At 37.4% G+C, this 16,991-nt stretch overlaps 1 protein-coding gene across 1 annotated transcript; it reads right to left on the reverse strand.

The window, feature by feature from the left end:
* Window positions 1–9,525: 9,525 nt before the first annotated feature.
* On the reverse strand, window positions 9,526–13,341 carry nkx2.7 (NK2 transcription factor related 7). The gene is made up of 2 exons (XM_072681100.1): window positions 13,077–13,341; window positions 9,526–10,148 (listed from the first exon to the last, which is right to left on the reverse strand). The coding sequence occupies exons 1-2, from the start codon at window positions 13,339–13,341 to the stop codon at window positions 9,526–9,528; spliced, it is 888 nt and encodes a 295-aa protein (XP_072537201.1).
* Window positions 13,342–16,991: the final 3,650 nt, after the last annotated feature.

Raw genomic sequence — 16,991 nt, forward strand, 5'->3', positions numbered from 1 at the left:
AAGAACAAATTTAGGAAAATTCTCAAGAAGTTATTGGTAAATGAGGTCAATGTTCTTCAATTTGTTCTTGAGAAAACAAAAGGTCTATGTCAGATTGGTTTTTAAAGCCCAGAATTGTTGCCAGTAAATCCACTCGTTTGTAGCTCCCCCCCAGTACTAGCAATGCTCCCAACACTAGCAGGGTTAGCACTTAACACGTTTTTCCAATATGTACGAATATGCTTGGAGGAAAGCGCCAGGTCCCCAGCTCCACCGCACCAGCTAACATCCCTTTAAGAGTGATGAGGGAAGAGAGCACTATCTGCCCACCCGTGTTGCAAATCAAACTCACGATCCCCTAGGCCATAGTGTCAGCACATTAGAATGCAGAGCCCAAGAATATGGGTATGACTCATGGGTTTATGTAAAATTATTCTACAGATATACATCGATAAGTCATAACATTAGTAGCATTTATACAGGTTGCAGTGAAAAACTGATTCGATTATATGAATTGATATTTTTATCTACTATAGAATCTGTCAAGGGATGGGATGTATTAGGCCGCAAGTGCACAGTCAGGTCTTGAAGGTGATGGTGTTAAACGCAGGAAAAATGGACAAGCAGAAGAATAATCAAAGCCAAACCATGATGACTAAACGACTAGGTCAGAACATCTCCAAAACATCAGGCAGGTTTTGTGAGGTTTTGCTGGTATGTTGTGGTCAGTACCTACCAAAACTGCTCCAAGAAAGGATAAATGGTGACCCGGTTACAGGGTCTTGGGCACCCAAGGCTCTCTGATGCTCATAGAGGCCACATTTCACAACTTACAGGACTTACAGGACTGCTAATGTTAGTCTTGGTGCCAGATACCACAAAGACGCCTTCAGATGTCTTGCCTCAAATGGTCATGTTGATCTGTTGTGGCTGTACAAGAGGGACCTACACAACTTTAAAAAGATGGTACTAAATTTATGACTGATCTTTGTATGTTTACATAAGAATCCATCATGATAAATAAGGATTAAATGATGAGGCGGGATCTCTCATCACTCACCACCCGAGCATATGGAATAATCAATTCCACAGAGTCTACCGTGCCAAAGTGATAAATACCAGCATCTGAAATGCAAGACTTCTCAATGCAGCATAAGGAGCAGTGAGTTCACAACAAATGAATTAATGCAGTACACACACATCTTCATATCTTCTGTCTGCTCAGCGCTCATCAGCAGAAGGCAAAGACTTGGGATTACACTTATCTGGCCCACTCCCGATTAGGCAAGAAAGGTCAGGCGAAAGGAAATGGATTTTCAACATTGAGGTCGTTAGCAATGTCGTCTTGCCAGTATTTTTGCTGGGTTTGAGCATGTTTGGCCAGAGGACAAGAGTGTGTTTATAGATGGTGGACAGTTGAGTGATGTGTCGTAAGTGTGGACAGATGTGTGATGTTAGCTCTGTCAGGGCCCAAGTGTCTCCTTTTTGGACGTCCAGCCTTTATTCAGACAAAGGGTTTAGAACATCTCTGTTTTTCACATGTAACCAAGACACAAGTTTCTCACAGCCGCCTCTCCCAGAGTCCTGAAATGTGGGTGATGGTTTAAAGGGCTGCAGTTTGTCTCATTATGCTTATGAATTGTTGTTGTGTCTGGTTAGAAACTGCCACTTTTCCTCTCAGACCGCTTGTGAAGCAGCAAGTTCCAGCAGAAGCTTCTGACGGCAGCCTCCTCTCTCGGTAGTTTCATGGTTGTTTCAACACGTTTGGCCCGAAATCTACAAGCACTGCTCACAACCATGTGATTTACCGATGGAAAACCGTTTATTTTGACTGCCTGGTGACGCTTTGTTTAAACTTTTCGAATGTTACCCAGGGCGAGTTGCACAATGATGAGGATAAAAATACTGCAAACAGTTTAAGTGGATAAATTTGGCAACTCTTTGTAGAACAAGGCCCTGTGAGTAATGCGTTTCTGGTGTAGAGCATTTGTATAGTCAAGTGCAGAGGATTAGTGTAAGTTACACAGTGGAAAAAATGAGAGTTCAGAACGAACTGTAATGAAGATCCCAGCATTCGCTCAAGGATTAAATCTTAGAGTCACATCCTCATAAATTCATCGTAGCTATTATCTTAAAGCTTAAATCTTGTTTTGGCAATCAGCCAAGTGTCTGAGGTTTGCTACTTTTGTTTTGTCATAGAGCCACAAGCCTAATGCAGCTAACCAGTAATGGAAGCATCTAACTGCACTGTTGCACGAAAGCCATACTAACTTTTGTCAACCCCACCAAACTCAAAATGCCTCTAATTGTTAAATAATAATGTCTAATAGACATGCATATTGTCTGACATTGTACAGAGCTCCATGAGGAATTGGCATTCCAGTACTTTATCAATACTGCAATTTGGCAAGTGATTCAGTACTTTCAGTACTTAAACCCCTTGGACCCTATAGGTCTATGTCTGACATATTATTCAGTAACTACTCTGAAACTACTCAGCAACTTGTGTTGGATGATGAATCTAAGTATAGACCCCATGCTGACATCATATTTAGCTTTGCTTGCTTTATATTGAAAAGAATGAATGTTAATAAAATTTTAAATCTCAATATTTATTTTGCAGTAAACATTCAGTGTATCTAGAACAGTGAAGAAATCCGAGTTTCAGGTATAGTGAAGTCTCAGATTAGTGGCTGGGGTTTGAGCACTAGGTCATTGATCGCAAGTTGTGGGTTCAATACCCAGGTCTGCTACGCTGCCACTGTTGGGATTTAACCATGTTTGCCTTTGGGATGCTGTAGCATGGCTGGCATTGCTGTTTTAAGCTGGGATATGCAAACACAGCAATTATATACCATTATGTTATAAGGGATAATCACAATACAAGGACTTAACTAATGAAAAACTGGGGTATTGCAACAACTGCTGTCTATAACTTTGGATGTAAAATCACGTCTGGCTTCCAAGTGCCTGTTAAATGCTTATTTAATGTATGTGATGCAGTTGTATATTTGTATACTATTACTACTACTAATACACATTATATAAATATATTAATATAATAATGATTATATATTAATAATAATAATAATAATAATAATATATAGGCATTTCTTAGCATTTTTAGTTAAAAAAAACCCAAAGTTTATAATGTGTGTTTAAGAGTAGGATGAAGGAAACAAAAAACCTCCACGGTATCCATCACACCTTAGCATAAGAGTGCTAGTATTTGTCCTCCAACTGTGTTCATGCTACTTAGGATAGACATTGTCCAACAGCATATAAGTTGTTGGATTAAAAGAGTAAAAATAAAAAAAGATGATTAATGTAAGATGAAGTTGAGTAAAAAATAATCTAAATATTAAACTTTCTGACATCCTGAGATCTAGCAAAAAACGTGAAGTTGGAAGACAGGCAAGCAAATTAAAACTAATAAAAAAATCTATTTCTAAACTAATTTACATGCCTGACAGAATAAATAGGCCTTTCATTTATTTTTAAACATATTTAGATCTTTGAGTGCCCTCAGGTCGTCTGGACGAGAGTTCCAGACATGTTCCAGATATATTCTGCACTCTTAGAAACCTGTTGGAAACCACATAAGCATGTGTATTTGAGATTACTCAACAAACATGACATAGTCTGAGGCCAATATGTGGAGCTAAACTTGTGTCTATTGGCTTCCACTGTTTTTTAAGCTACATTAGCCTCATATCTGCAGAGCGAAGCTGAAGAACCAGCTTCAGATGTCAAACATGACTTGGCTGATGGACTACATTTGGAGTCATTCGAAAATTGTGTACATTTCAAGCTTTCTCAATCTTGCATGGTGTTTTCTAGCCTTACTGCTTGTGTGTGTGTGTGTGTGTGTAGGTGTTGTCCTGGAGAGTTCAGAGATGATCCGGGCCCTATTGTCTGCCCCTGTCTGTCACTGACAGCCTGAGTTTGTCTCAGATCACATCTCTTCCTGTAGAACTGCCCTGTGGCTCGCGCTGAGTGTTGCTTCCGACACACAAACACACACAGACACCACACACACACACTTAACCACCATCACTCATTCACTTATGTGCGCGCACACACACACACACAGTCCTACATTCATGCAACATGCACAACACACACACACACATTCCGAGCCACTGACACACACACACGCACCCACACTCACACAAAGCTTATCTGATCTCCTCAAGTGGCCACAGTCTCCACTCTGTCTGCATGCTGCCAAATACTGCTCTTAGCTGCGTACGCGTCCCCTTATCAGTCTGCTAAATATTGCTCCAAGCCGTGAAGGCAACTTTTCCCTTATCAGTCTGAGTCGGGTGTTAATGAGTCTTTTGAGAGCATTTCTATCTCCCCACTGCCCCTATCCACTGAAACCCCCAGCAGCTGGGTTCGAAACTTAACTAGGACATGAATTGGTCATCGAGAACCCTCTTCAGTTTCACTTTTCATCACTGCCAATAAAATGAGAGGCTGTTTAAGGCCAGTATTTGTGACTGATCATTGGATTGATTAGTCCCAGAAGAGCTCAATAATAAAAATGATGCATGGTCCTGAGGAATACAGCATAAAAGACTGTCCTTAATTTATTTATAAAGGTGCTACGATTTTTTTTGTTTTGAGCAGAAGAACCATGTGTGGTTCCATGATGAACCATTTGTGTAGGAGCTGTACAAAACACTGGTAAAGAACCTTTACATAAACTTCTTTAAACCTTCGCTTAAACGTTCTGCACACATACACAATATGTCCACATGTTTGTGGACAAACTTCTAAACAATGCAGGATACTAAGTTGCACCCATTGCTGACACATGTGCAAATGCACACACACAGCTTGTCTAGTCCTTGTAGAGAAGTACTGCCAATAGAATAGGACTTTCTTCAGCAGATAAACATGAACCTATTAGTACCATGCTGCCTAATTCCAGGCATGGGCTGAAGGGGTATAAAGCCCCCCAGCATTGAGCTGTGCAGTGGTGGAAGTGTGTTCTCTGGAATTATGGATGGTGCTCCGTCCAGTATTTCTGGGATGAGTTGGGAGCTTGGGGATGATGTGGGGTGGTGATCATCCAAAATCATCCTCATTGACGCTCTTGTCGCTGAATGCAATTAAATCCTCACAGCAATTCTGCAAAATGTAGTAGAAATCCTTCTTTCCTTGACAGTAGAGACGGCTACTCCAACAAAAGCATTTTAATACCCTTGATTTCAAAAGAAGTAATGAATGAGCAGGTGTCCCAACACTTTTAAAATTAAAACGATGTAAAAGCCTACGGTTAAAGAGGTTAAATTGGTAAAAAAAAAAACCCATCAAAGGTTTTTCACAGAGAAATTTCTTACAGAAATGGTTCTTTAACCCCTTAAACAGACTGTGGTCCGCTGGCAGGCCGAAAGTGTTATTATAAACTTCTGTTATTAGAGAATGAATAATATGCCTTAGTGTGTAATAAGCTTTTCTCTGGTAAGGGGTTGAGGAACTAAAAATGTCATCTTCTACAGCATCGCTCGTAGAACCCTTTGTAGCATTATTCATTTATTAAGGTGTGTATTGTACAATGTTAATTACAACAAACATTGGTGGTAAATGTACACTCTAATTTGATTGGTAGAAACTCTGCTTACACAAATTAATTCATTTTTGATATCATGATTTGTTTCGTTAAGGTCAACCAACATAGTTTATTTCTGTTTTTTAATTTTTTAAATATTTGCTTTTGCTGTAATTATTTATTCATTTCTGTACCTCCACTCTAAAAACATAAAAGTGCTTCATATGGTTCTTTCACTTATTCCATAAAAAACCTTAATGGGACTGTCTATGATGTTGCTCAAAGAACCCTTGGTAGCACCTTTATTTTTAAAGCAATTTTTAATTAATTATTTAAAAAAACGCTTTAGATCAAGTGAAGGTTCTTTACGCCTTTATTAGGTTCCCTCACTTTGTTACTGAAGGCTTTGAGGTGCTGCATCTGATCTTCTGACTGATCTCAGAGTGTGTGTGTGTGTGTGTGTGTGTGTGTGTACATACAGAAATAGTTGCTTTTATCTACTTAAAAAACGAATGAACTCGAAATACGTTGCGTATGAAAGAGTGTGAAACTAACTAACTTAAAGCACTTTTTGAAGTGTGTGTATGTGTGTGTGTGTGTGTGTGTATGTGTGTGTGTGTGTGTGTGTGTGTGAGGGAGAAGAGTCAGTGTGTCTGAGGATGTGTTTGCTCTCTGGGCTCCTCTGCTTCAGCCCAAAGCTCTTATCAGGCTTCTGCTTTATCTCTTGGCCTTAATGCCACTCTAATGAGCAGCCCATTCCGCAGCATTAAGATTGACAGATTAGAGCCCCTTTAACTGATATCACTTACTGCTTTACACTGACTTAACTGACTTAACGAGCGCATCAGCAGGGGAGGTGTTACTGCACAGTTTCGCCAATGAGCCCGGTGATTATAACCCATCAATACTGCATTTATCATGAGGAAACATTAGGCTGTACCATACAGAATATAACCGAACTCCAGGGAAATATAGAGATCCACGATAGAAGTTATAATAACATCATATCTTCACTGTCAAGCAAAACAAATTGTATCTCCAGATTTTCATTTTTGACAATTTGACAATTTGAAAAACAGAAAAGCAGAAGAAGTACACAAAAAATAAATAAATAAATAAATAAAATAAAATAAAATAAAATAAATCGAAAATGTAGAGCATGTAAAGTATAGAAATATATGGTATACTGTAAAATTTAAATCATAGCAAATAAGTAAAACTTGTTGTATTTCGTTATTTAAAAATGTCTTTGTTTATCCGCGGATTATTCGAGACGAATAAAAAATGTTTGCTAAGGCTTTAAGTCATTGTAAATGAATTAATTCCATCACATAATCCAAAATAATTTCAGTCAACAGTCAGTTAATAATCTGCACATGGAGACAGCTTTAAAAACGTGATATCTCAACCTTTATTTTCTTTACAGGCTTGAGATTATTCGCTGGATTCGCGGTAAATAAGCAAATAAAACAGTCAGCAGTTAGTCGACAGGTGTAGCTTAGATCAGCTTTCTTTATTTTAAAGCAGTTAATTGTGTTTTTAAATGTGTTATCTTCAGGCTAAAGCTTGGACTTGGGCGCATTTGTACAGGTTGTTATGTTTGTGTTCGGCCTACAGCGCTGACTTAATGCTTTACATTTGGTTTGACGAACAGATTCCGCTTAAGCGCGCAAATCCAGTTAATCCCTCATACTGGTCATTCTAGACATTCTAAAGTAAGCTGACTATAATGGATAATTCAATAATTAATATTCTTTGATCGCGCATGGCTCTTCTAAATCGCATGTTTGTAGAAAAACACAGCAGCTAATTTTCTCACAGCAGCTAATTTTCTTTTGAGGCAATATTTGGAAAAAAAATCATAAAATATTAATAACCAATAGTTGTCTATGTTACTTTGCTCATTCATTTATATATTTACTGCTGTGTTATAGCTATCGTTTCTTTTCGTTTTATTGAATTGTTATTTACACGGTTATTATACGACATATTAAAAGAATACTTGCGGTTAAGTGAGTTTATTCAATGTAAATAAATACTTTTAATCAAAAGTTTTAATAAGAAATACTATTACTTTGCTTTTTCTTTTAGACGGTACAGTCTTCATTTAATTTAATTTCATTGTTTGTAATTTTGACATTGACTGGAAACGATTTTTACCGGTTTTATTTATTTAAAATGAAGGAAATAGTTTGATTATACCAAATTGAAAGCAAAGCTCATCAGTACAAACCTCAAAAACACGTTTTACAAAGGTAATGTTTTATTTAGAATATTTCGCGTATTTATTTAAATCTATTCCGTTTATATTATAACTTGATTTTCCTTGTCAATTGAGAGTTTATAGTCAATCTGAGAAAATAATTTAATTGATGTTCGTGCCGCCCCATATTTAGGAAAATGCAGCACATCACCAAATACTCTCAGTGCTGAACTGTGCACAAGTGAAAAGCGTTCATTTGAGTTAGGCATCAATGAAGGATGTGTGAAGTAATATCTCCTCGCTGTCAATCAAGACATCCGAATTTCCAAAAAAGGCAATTTTACAGGAGAAGGAAAAAACCTTGAACTCTAATGGAAGTCAGTGTCATTTTATTATTAAGTCATTTTGGAGAATTTCTATTGGCCCATTTATCATGATACGTAAACACGATGTACAGAACAACTGCTAGATTAACATTGTTTTATATATGTTCAAAAAAACAGCAAAAATGAAGTGTGACAGCGACCATATTAAATATGTTGATTGTTGACTGGTTGAAAATTGTTCACCAGGATTGGCTGCAATTATGATATTCCTTAACTGTCCCTATTTTTCAGGACAGTTTGTGTTTGGCTGATGGCTTGTTTAAAGATGTATGAAGACAAATGACTCTGATCATGAAGTAAACAAAAGTATTTTTATTATTTCCTAAACATTCATGTACAAAAGGTTGAAATACTCAGACATTTACATTTACAACACTATCACGTCACTGCTGTGCCCCGGTTTGTTCCCCCAAAAGTGTCATCATGATTTAAGCACAGACCTCGTACCTCTGACACAGGTTTAGTCTCTGTAACAGTCTGCAAGTCCTAAAATGAACAGTAAATATCAGATCCTTCTTTATTTCTATCATTTTATTTGGATTTTGACTTGATTTAAATCAGAACACTGGTTTTATATGAATAAAATACCATAAATTACATCAACAACAGTTTTTCATGTACTCTCAAAAATAATGTGATAAATAGTAACAAGCTTATGATTTTCAAAATTGTCCAAACGTGGCTCTATTATAGCTTTTTACACTCCAAGCAAAAGCAGGTCCTATAAAGCACCAAAAAGGGTCCGTCCTATATACTCGTACTATATGCACTCACACTATGTAAGTCATTTGTATTATATAACCATACTATATGAGCTCGTGCTATACAGCTCGCCCTATATAACCTATGTACTAAATAGGTTCTACTATTTAGCATTTTATCATTTAGCATGTACTCATGGCATTTGCACTGTATGACGTATGTATGTACTATATATGCTTGTATTATATGTACTATCAATAATAGTGGAGCCCTTTTTGATGCTGTATAGAACAGTTTATATATAGTTCTATATAGTTGATCCACCTAAACGAAGAAATAATCAAGCATCCAAATGGTTCTTCATATTTCTGCATAGTCGTTACTGAAGAACCCTTGAGGAACCCTTTTCTTGAGAGTAGCACAGTGATGTTAATGATAAATTGTGTGTGATGTCTGAAAGAGTGGAAATAAATGTTAAATATTTTATGATTATTACACGCCAGTAAGTGTTTACGTCATTGCGTTGGATCCAATAAGGTGAAAGCCCTTTGCTTCAGTGGGTTTCAGTGATTTGGTGGAGAGGGAGGGGGGGCTCGCAGCCTAGCGCAGTCTTACCACACAAACACACCTCATCGCGCGTGTGTGTGTGTGTGTGTGTGTGTGTGGTGTGATGTCCACAGTCTTTGGTTGAGGGACTCTCACCAAGCCCTGATTCCGGGTAACGTGGTCTGAAATGGTCCTTGCTGGCCTAGAGATCCATCCGCGGTTGCCATGGAGAAGCTCATGTCCACCATGGGATTGGGGAGGTGGGAGGCCATGCCGTTAAGGCTGCAGCCGTAAGGGCCGTTCCCGTAGCCGCTGTAGGTGTTGTAACTATTGTAGCAGTTGCCGTACGTGTAGGAGCTCACCGAGACGTTGTACGGGGGCGCGTGGGCTCCTCCCAAGCACGGTTTGCCGTCCCTGACAAGCACGGGAACGGCCACCCTCCTGGGTCGAGCGGCGGCCGCCTGTCCACCGGCCAACTCGAGGCTCCTGTCCTGCCGCTGCCGCTTGCACTTGTACCTGCGGTTCTGGAACCAGATCTTCACCTGCGTGGAGGTGAGCTTGAGCAGGCTCGCGAGCTGCTCGCGCTCCGGCGCGGACACGTAGCGCTGCTGCTCGAAGCGCCTCTCCAGCTCCAGCACCTGTGCCTGGCTGAAGAGCACGCGGGGCCTCCTGCGCACGCGCGGCCTGGCGCGGCTCTCGGGACCTCCGCCCATCTCCTCCTCCTCATCCTCCACCCTGCGCTCAGGACAGCTGGACGGGTCAAACTCGCACGCTCCTGGATTACAAAACGGAGAGAAGCGGGAAGTTTAGGTTGAGTTACTAGCGAGCCTAGACTATATATATACACACACACACACACACACACACACACATATATATATATCTATATATTTATAGTACTCAACACAGTATGTATATATATGTTATCTTTAATACTATATATATATATCTCGAGTTCTCGACAACCACGCGTCCCCAGCTCACCTGATTCCTCACCATTAAGCACTGATTTACCAAAGCAGGTGTTAACCAGGATGATCGCTCAACAAGAAAAAGTTAGTTAGCTTAATTAGCTTAAAGTTAATTTAGTCAGTGGATATCTGTCTCTATGCAAGTTTTGTGTATAATGTCATTTATTCGGCTGCAATAAACGTGGTTCAAATATATATATATATATATAATAGCAATAATATAACAATAACACCACCACCACCACCAACAACAACAACAACAATAATAATGATAATAATAATAATGCATGTTTAGTGTATAGATGTTTTAAATATCTGAGTAAAAATGAATAAGAATTCCTAATTTGGATGAAAGTAGTTGAGATCGTTTAAGCTAGTTTGAAGACAAAAATCTTAATGATCATAACATCATTAAGCACTGATTTACCAAACCAGATGTTAAATAACAGCTTAAATAATAATAATAATAATAATAATAATAATAATAATATATATATATATATAATCATACACTATGGAACCGATTATATCGTCGCCAGTCTCGCCGGTTTGGCCCTTTTTTGGCATAATGTGAATCTGTCTACACTCCACGATGAAGGGGCCAAAAGAAATGCTCCAAAATGAATTGCCTGAACGAATTGAATGAATGAATCCTTTAACGCCCACTAAAAGTTAAGGTATTTTCCTGTACGTGTAAAGTTGCCAATTTAGTTTTAAAAACAAAATCATGCCCGCGACAACATGCAGCCTCCGCACAGCTCTTTAAGGGGTTGTTTTCTTGGTGGCGTAGAGTTGAGTTTTTAATGGTTTAATTCGCTACGTTTCTGTTTTGTTCTCTGAAACTCTGATCACTCTTTGAACGCTATCAGTAACTGCTGAAACGCTGGTAGTTATTTTTGGTCTGATTGTAACTCGAGCCGCTCTCACACAAGCTAAAGCCTTCCTCTATCAGCTCATTCAAGAGTCCCAAACAATGGAAAGATATTACACGTCTGGTAATAGAGAACATCCTCATTGTGTTTAACGATCCAGTTTCTGACAGAGTCTCTAAAATAATAAATGTTTCCTTTTAGGCAATTGGACCAACACATCGTAAAACATGTTCCATGCTTATTTTACTGAAACTACACACAGCAGTTGCTAATGAATAGACTGTGAAAACTACTGATTTAAAAAAGTTGTTGTGTTGATGTAGCACATGTTATTAATTGGAACCGCGTGTCACCTGTAAGAGCCAGCTTACACTTCACCTTCAAATCATGTACATTTATGTTTCATATATTCAGTGCAGGTGGAATCAAGTAATATGGTAATATGGCACAAGCTAAAATGCCAGAATAATAATAATCCAAATTAATGCGCTATGAACGTTTGCCTCCTGTTACCTGAATTCAACAATAACTCAAAATCAGATTATGCTGATAACGGGAGGAACTGGGGGAACATTTAGGATCTGTGACCTGTGTCCATGATTACCTGATTTCACTTTTAATGTAAGTGTTTAAATGAACTCCACATTTAAAGAGTTCAGGTGATTTCGGTTTCAAAGATAAAGAATTGGTAAAATCTCGTTTTATGTCGCGGTAATAATTATTTAATATGATTGAATCTGGACTTGGAAAAGAGGAAAACTGTACACTGTAAATTATGTCCCAATAAAAACAAACTAATAATGAAGAATCTTTACCCTTTAGTATTAAATTAACGTTTATCATATGGGTGAATATATTATTTATATATTTGTATAGCCTATAAAATATATTCTTACAGCCAAGAAAAGTTATTCCTGTAACTCGCATTTTTATAGCCCTTTTAATAGAATATATATATATATATATATATATATATATATATATATATATATATATATATATATATATATTATTTATTATTATATATACATTTCTTTTCTATAATTGACTTGGCCAATAAATTATCGTCTAATTATACCGAGCTTCCTAGAGCTTCTTAACCTCTACTTACAGTTTGTTTTATTTTATTATCTGACTCGTACTGAATCAAGTGAAAAAATGGGCCAATGACAAACATTCAACTGACCACATTTGTGTTTATAATTAGGCCAGAAAATGAACTATTTTGTTATTAAGCCATTTAATGATAGTGTTTAACTATAATATAATCAATACTAAATTAGGTCAAAACACACATAAAATAGACCAATGATAGTCTTTAAACAAATAACCTAAAACATTAACCCACTAAAATCCTATTGCTCCTAACGGGCCATAAACAATTCCCTGAAAATGAAGGCGCTACAATGTTCTTGAGTGCTGCTATAGAATAAACACAATTTGTTCCATAATCAAATATTTTTGTAAGAGATGTAAGTGTGAAAAAAATTCAATTGGAAAAGAATACTTTCATCGACTACCTCAACCTCTGTGTTATTTATTGATACAATAAATAGCCATCGCTTTGAAGGACCCTTTGGTCCTGATGTATACGTTATTTTCCCATTTTAAGGTCCACACTCACACATCTCTATCACAATTCATGATTTTGTTTTGTTCTTTATGGAACCAGAAATGGTTCTTCTATTGCATCGCAGTAAGAACCTTACTTAGCACCTTTCTTAGCAATACTAACATACGCTTGCTTCTTAAATAATAGATTCATAACAACCCACAAATGGACCCTCATTAATACCCCACTTATACATAATACATCACACCCCTTCCTTCCCTTTCCGAAACATAAAGCCTAAAGCTTGCCTGAAAGCGGGCTCTGCTCCCTCTCCTCCTCCTCGGTGGTGGACTGACAGTGCTCCTCAGGGCTCGGTGGGCTCATCGCCGCCCTGGCCGCCCTACCCGGCTCCGCGGGGTTGAAGCTGGAGCAATCCGGGCTGTAAAGCAGCTCCAGGCTGCGGCTGAGAGCGCTGTGCATGCAGGGGAGGTGCAGTGAAGATCCAGCCTGCTGCTCCAGCTTCAGGATGTCCTTCACTGAGAACGGGGTCGAGCTCACGGGACTGGGCAGCATCTCTACTCCAGATAAACAATGAAGAGGAGAGCTGCAGTGAAGTGGAGGGAAAGGTCTCGGAAAGATCCGGCCGGACGGAAACGTGGGCACGTGCTCGCACTGGTTGGAGAAGCTCTGCTCGAGCTGAGTGTTTTAACCAGACCGAGGGAGGTACTCTCTTATCTCACTGACCCCTCCCTCACTGGGCATTTCAACACCAGCAGCCAGTCTGGATGGGACGATGTGCAACAAAAACATGGCTCTTAAACGTGTTTAACGAATTAAATGTGTCATTTGATCACAGATCACAAAGAAAGCAGCTGATTTAACATATTTTACGTGCAACAACTTCTGATCAGTTACTGATCAGTTACGAGAATAACATTGACAAATAAAGAGATTCAATAAAAACACTTCATTTAAATAAATTATTATTTATATTGTACTATATTTATTTTTATTCAAATGTAATTAGCAAGACGTCAGCTAAGCAAGACTTACTATAAGAAATGTACATAGATATTTACAGTGAATTCAGTCCTACAGTCCTTATGTCATACATGCATACATGTATATCATATAACATCAACAACAACGATAATAATCATAATTAAAACAAAGAAATACTAGTAATACTACTGCCAGTACTAAAACCATTGCTACTACTACTTGTAAGTACTACTACTACTGATAATAATAATAATAATAATAATAATAATAATAATATCGCCAATACTACTGCTATTGCTACTACTACCTTTAGGTATTACTAGTACTAATACCACTAATACCACAACAACTACTACAACCACTACTACTACTACTGATGGTAATACTGCTGACAGTACTACTACCATTGCTACTACTACCTATAGTAATAATAATAAAATCAATCCGCTAATATTACATTGTTCTTTTAAATATGTTCCATAATATGTGAAGTATAAAATATATTATATGATTCTTCTTCTTGTTATTATTCATCCTATTACTATATTAATATTAGTAGTAGTAGTAGTAGCAGTAGTAGTAGTAGTAGTCATTTAGTAGCATTACTAGTATTGCAAAGAGTATTGCTAGTAATACTAGTACAAGAAGTAGCAACATAACTAGTTATAGCAGTTATTTTTCCTATTACTATATTATTATTATTATTATTATTATTATTATTATTATTAGTAGTAGTAGTAGTAGTAGTAGTAGTGGTAGTAGTAGAAGTAGCAACATAACTAGTTATAGCAGTTATTTTTCCTATTACTATATTATTATTATTATTATTATTAGTAGTAGTAGTAGTAGTAGTAGTAGTGGTAGTAGTAGAAGTAGCAGTATAACTAGTGGTAGCAGTTATTTTTCCTATTACTATATTATTATTATTATTATTATTATTATTATTAGTAGTAGTAGTAGTAGTAGTAGTAGTAGTAGTAGTAGTAGAAGTAGCAGCATAACTAGTGGTAGCAGTAAAATTAGTATTCTTAGTCTGACGTGTAGTAAGAAGGGTAGTATTACTAGCATCACCAGCAGTAGCAGTAGCAGTACAGCATTGCTGGTATTAGCGGTAGTAGTATTTGTAATACTGCTAGTAACAGCAGTGACAGGCGTGTTGACATCAGTACTCTTAATGGTGTTATATGCTTTTAAAACTGTATTAGTGACGTGGTGTGTCTGCATGCGTGTCTAGCAGGTTTTTGGGGACGTTTCTGTTGAAACACACCTGATCCATGAATGTGTTCCCCGCCTTGGAGCATCAAACTGTGTGTAAACACTGCTGACCTACAGCTCTCTACACCATGAAGGACGTCTGAAATAGCCTACTTTAATAGAGAGCTTGTGTAGTGTGACTCTCTCTCTCTCCCCCCCCCCCCTCTCTCTCTCTCTCTCTCTCTGACTGGAGGTGAGGTGTCAGTGTTAGAGGAGTGTGTACACGGTGTTTCTGAGCTAAATGTGTGTGTGAGTTCGGGACCCCCAGTAGATCTATTAGTGATTAGTGCAGCAGGACACAACAAACAGTAACCCAACACCCACACAGTCACACACCCAAACAGCTACACACTCAACAGCGCAGAGGCGCCAGCAGCTCGCCTCGCGCCACTCAGTCCTCACACACACACACACACACACACTGCAACCTGACATCTCCTTTAATCAGCTTCACAGTGCATCACTAATGCAGGCATCTGTCTGTCAGTTAAATGCTTTAAAAATAGAAAACGCAGGATTTTTTGTTTTTATTATATATATATATTGTGCGCGAATAATTCGTTTTAGTTTCACTTTCACACTAAACTAAAAATTTGCCATTTTTTATGTTTTTTAAACGCAAATCTAATTTTCTAAAAACAATTTCGCTTTTTATTTAATTTTATACTTGTATTTTAAGAATGGACACAATTAAAATTTAAAACAGATTTTACAAATATGAGGTCAGATATCTATATATATTTGTATTCACTGTATTTGTGTGAAGTTGCCATTTTTGGTAAATCCTCCTTTAGGTCCGTTTTGGTGTGTAATATGTAATCTGACTGTAATCTGGCCTTTTAAAGTCATGCCCTTCACTTTCTTTACTCCACTTTGCTTGTTCTCCATGTAAGGTGTTCGTTCTCCAGAGAGGTCATTAATACTGTTTACAGAGAGTTACAAAAGCTCTAATGTTCTGTTTATGGCTGAGACTGTAGCAAAAAAAAAAAAACACACACCCAAAATATATATATATATATATATAATATATGTTATAGATAATTAAAAACCCAAACTTCTTTTATTTGTGTTAAAATCAGACCTTGTAAAAATTTTTTTGTTTAATGAATAAACACAAATAAGTGCAGTTAAATGAATAGGTTCAGTGATTTTCCCGCTTACCTATTTGTGTAAGATAAAATATGTTTTATCATACTGAAGCGGCGAACCTTGTTTACAGTGTAGTTTAAATGTTTTAACGTCTCCAGCGTCGCTAAAACGCAGTAACCGACACCTACATTTAACATCATTTTATTTATGTTTTCTTCTGCAGTAGTGTCTATTTAGAAAAGTACGTACGTAGATTGTGTGAAAGGTATTATTTTTAAAATTGTATACATCATTTACAATTCAAAGATAAAATTTTTTTTATCTGGGTAGTAATTTATTAGCATTTATTAACAAAAATGTCAAAAAGTACAAAAGTTGCCTTTTCTCATAACCTTTTTTTTTTAATTAAAATCTCCAAACCTCTCCTCATGGGAGTCTAGTATTATTGATAGTAATCATCCTGGTTAACACCTGGTTTGCTAAATCTGGTTTGCTAATGGTGGTAAATCAAGTGAGCTGGTGACGAAATCTGGAACTGAGCTTTGTTCTTCATTCAAGCTTCAATATGAGAAATTCTTGCTCATTTTTACTGTATTTATGTTGACCTGCATCTGTTCTAATGGGAGCTGGAGTCTTTAGAAGAACACCTGCCGAAATACATTATTTTCGATATTATGCTTAGGTGCCAGTAACCTCTGAACAGCACTGTATATATATGTCCCATAATGACTTTCTTACACTCTTATTATTTTCCTCTGTAAACTTGTATTTCCACCTAATTACCTGAAACAGGTAACTACCTGAGACCTCATCAAAGCTTCTTTGTTGGCTCTTCTGAAACTGCTTAAGGCTTGAAGTGTCTGTACAGTGTTCTCTAG

The sequence above is a fragment of the Salminus brasiliensis genome, chromosome 6 (assembly GCF_030463535.1).
Source record: "Salminus brasiliensis chromosome 6, fSalBra1.hap2, whole genome shotgun sequence".
NCBI lineage: Eukaryota > Metazoa > Chordata > Actinopteri > Characiformes > Bryconidae > Salminus > Salminus brasiliensis.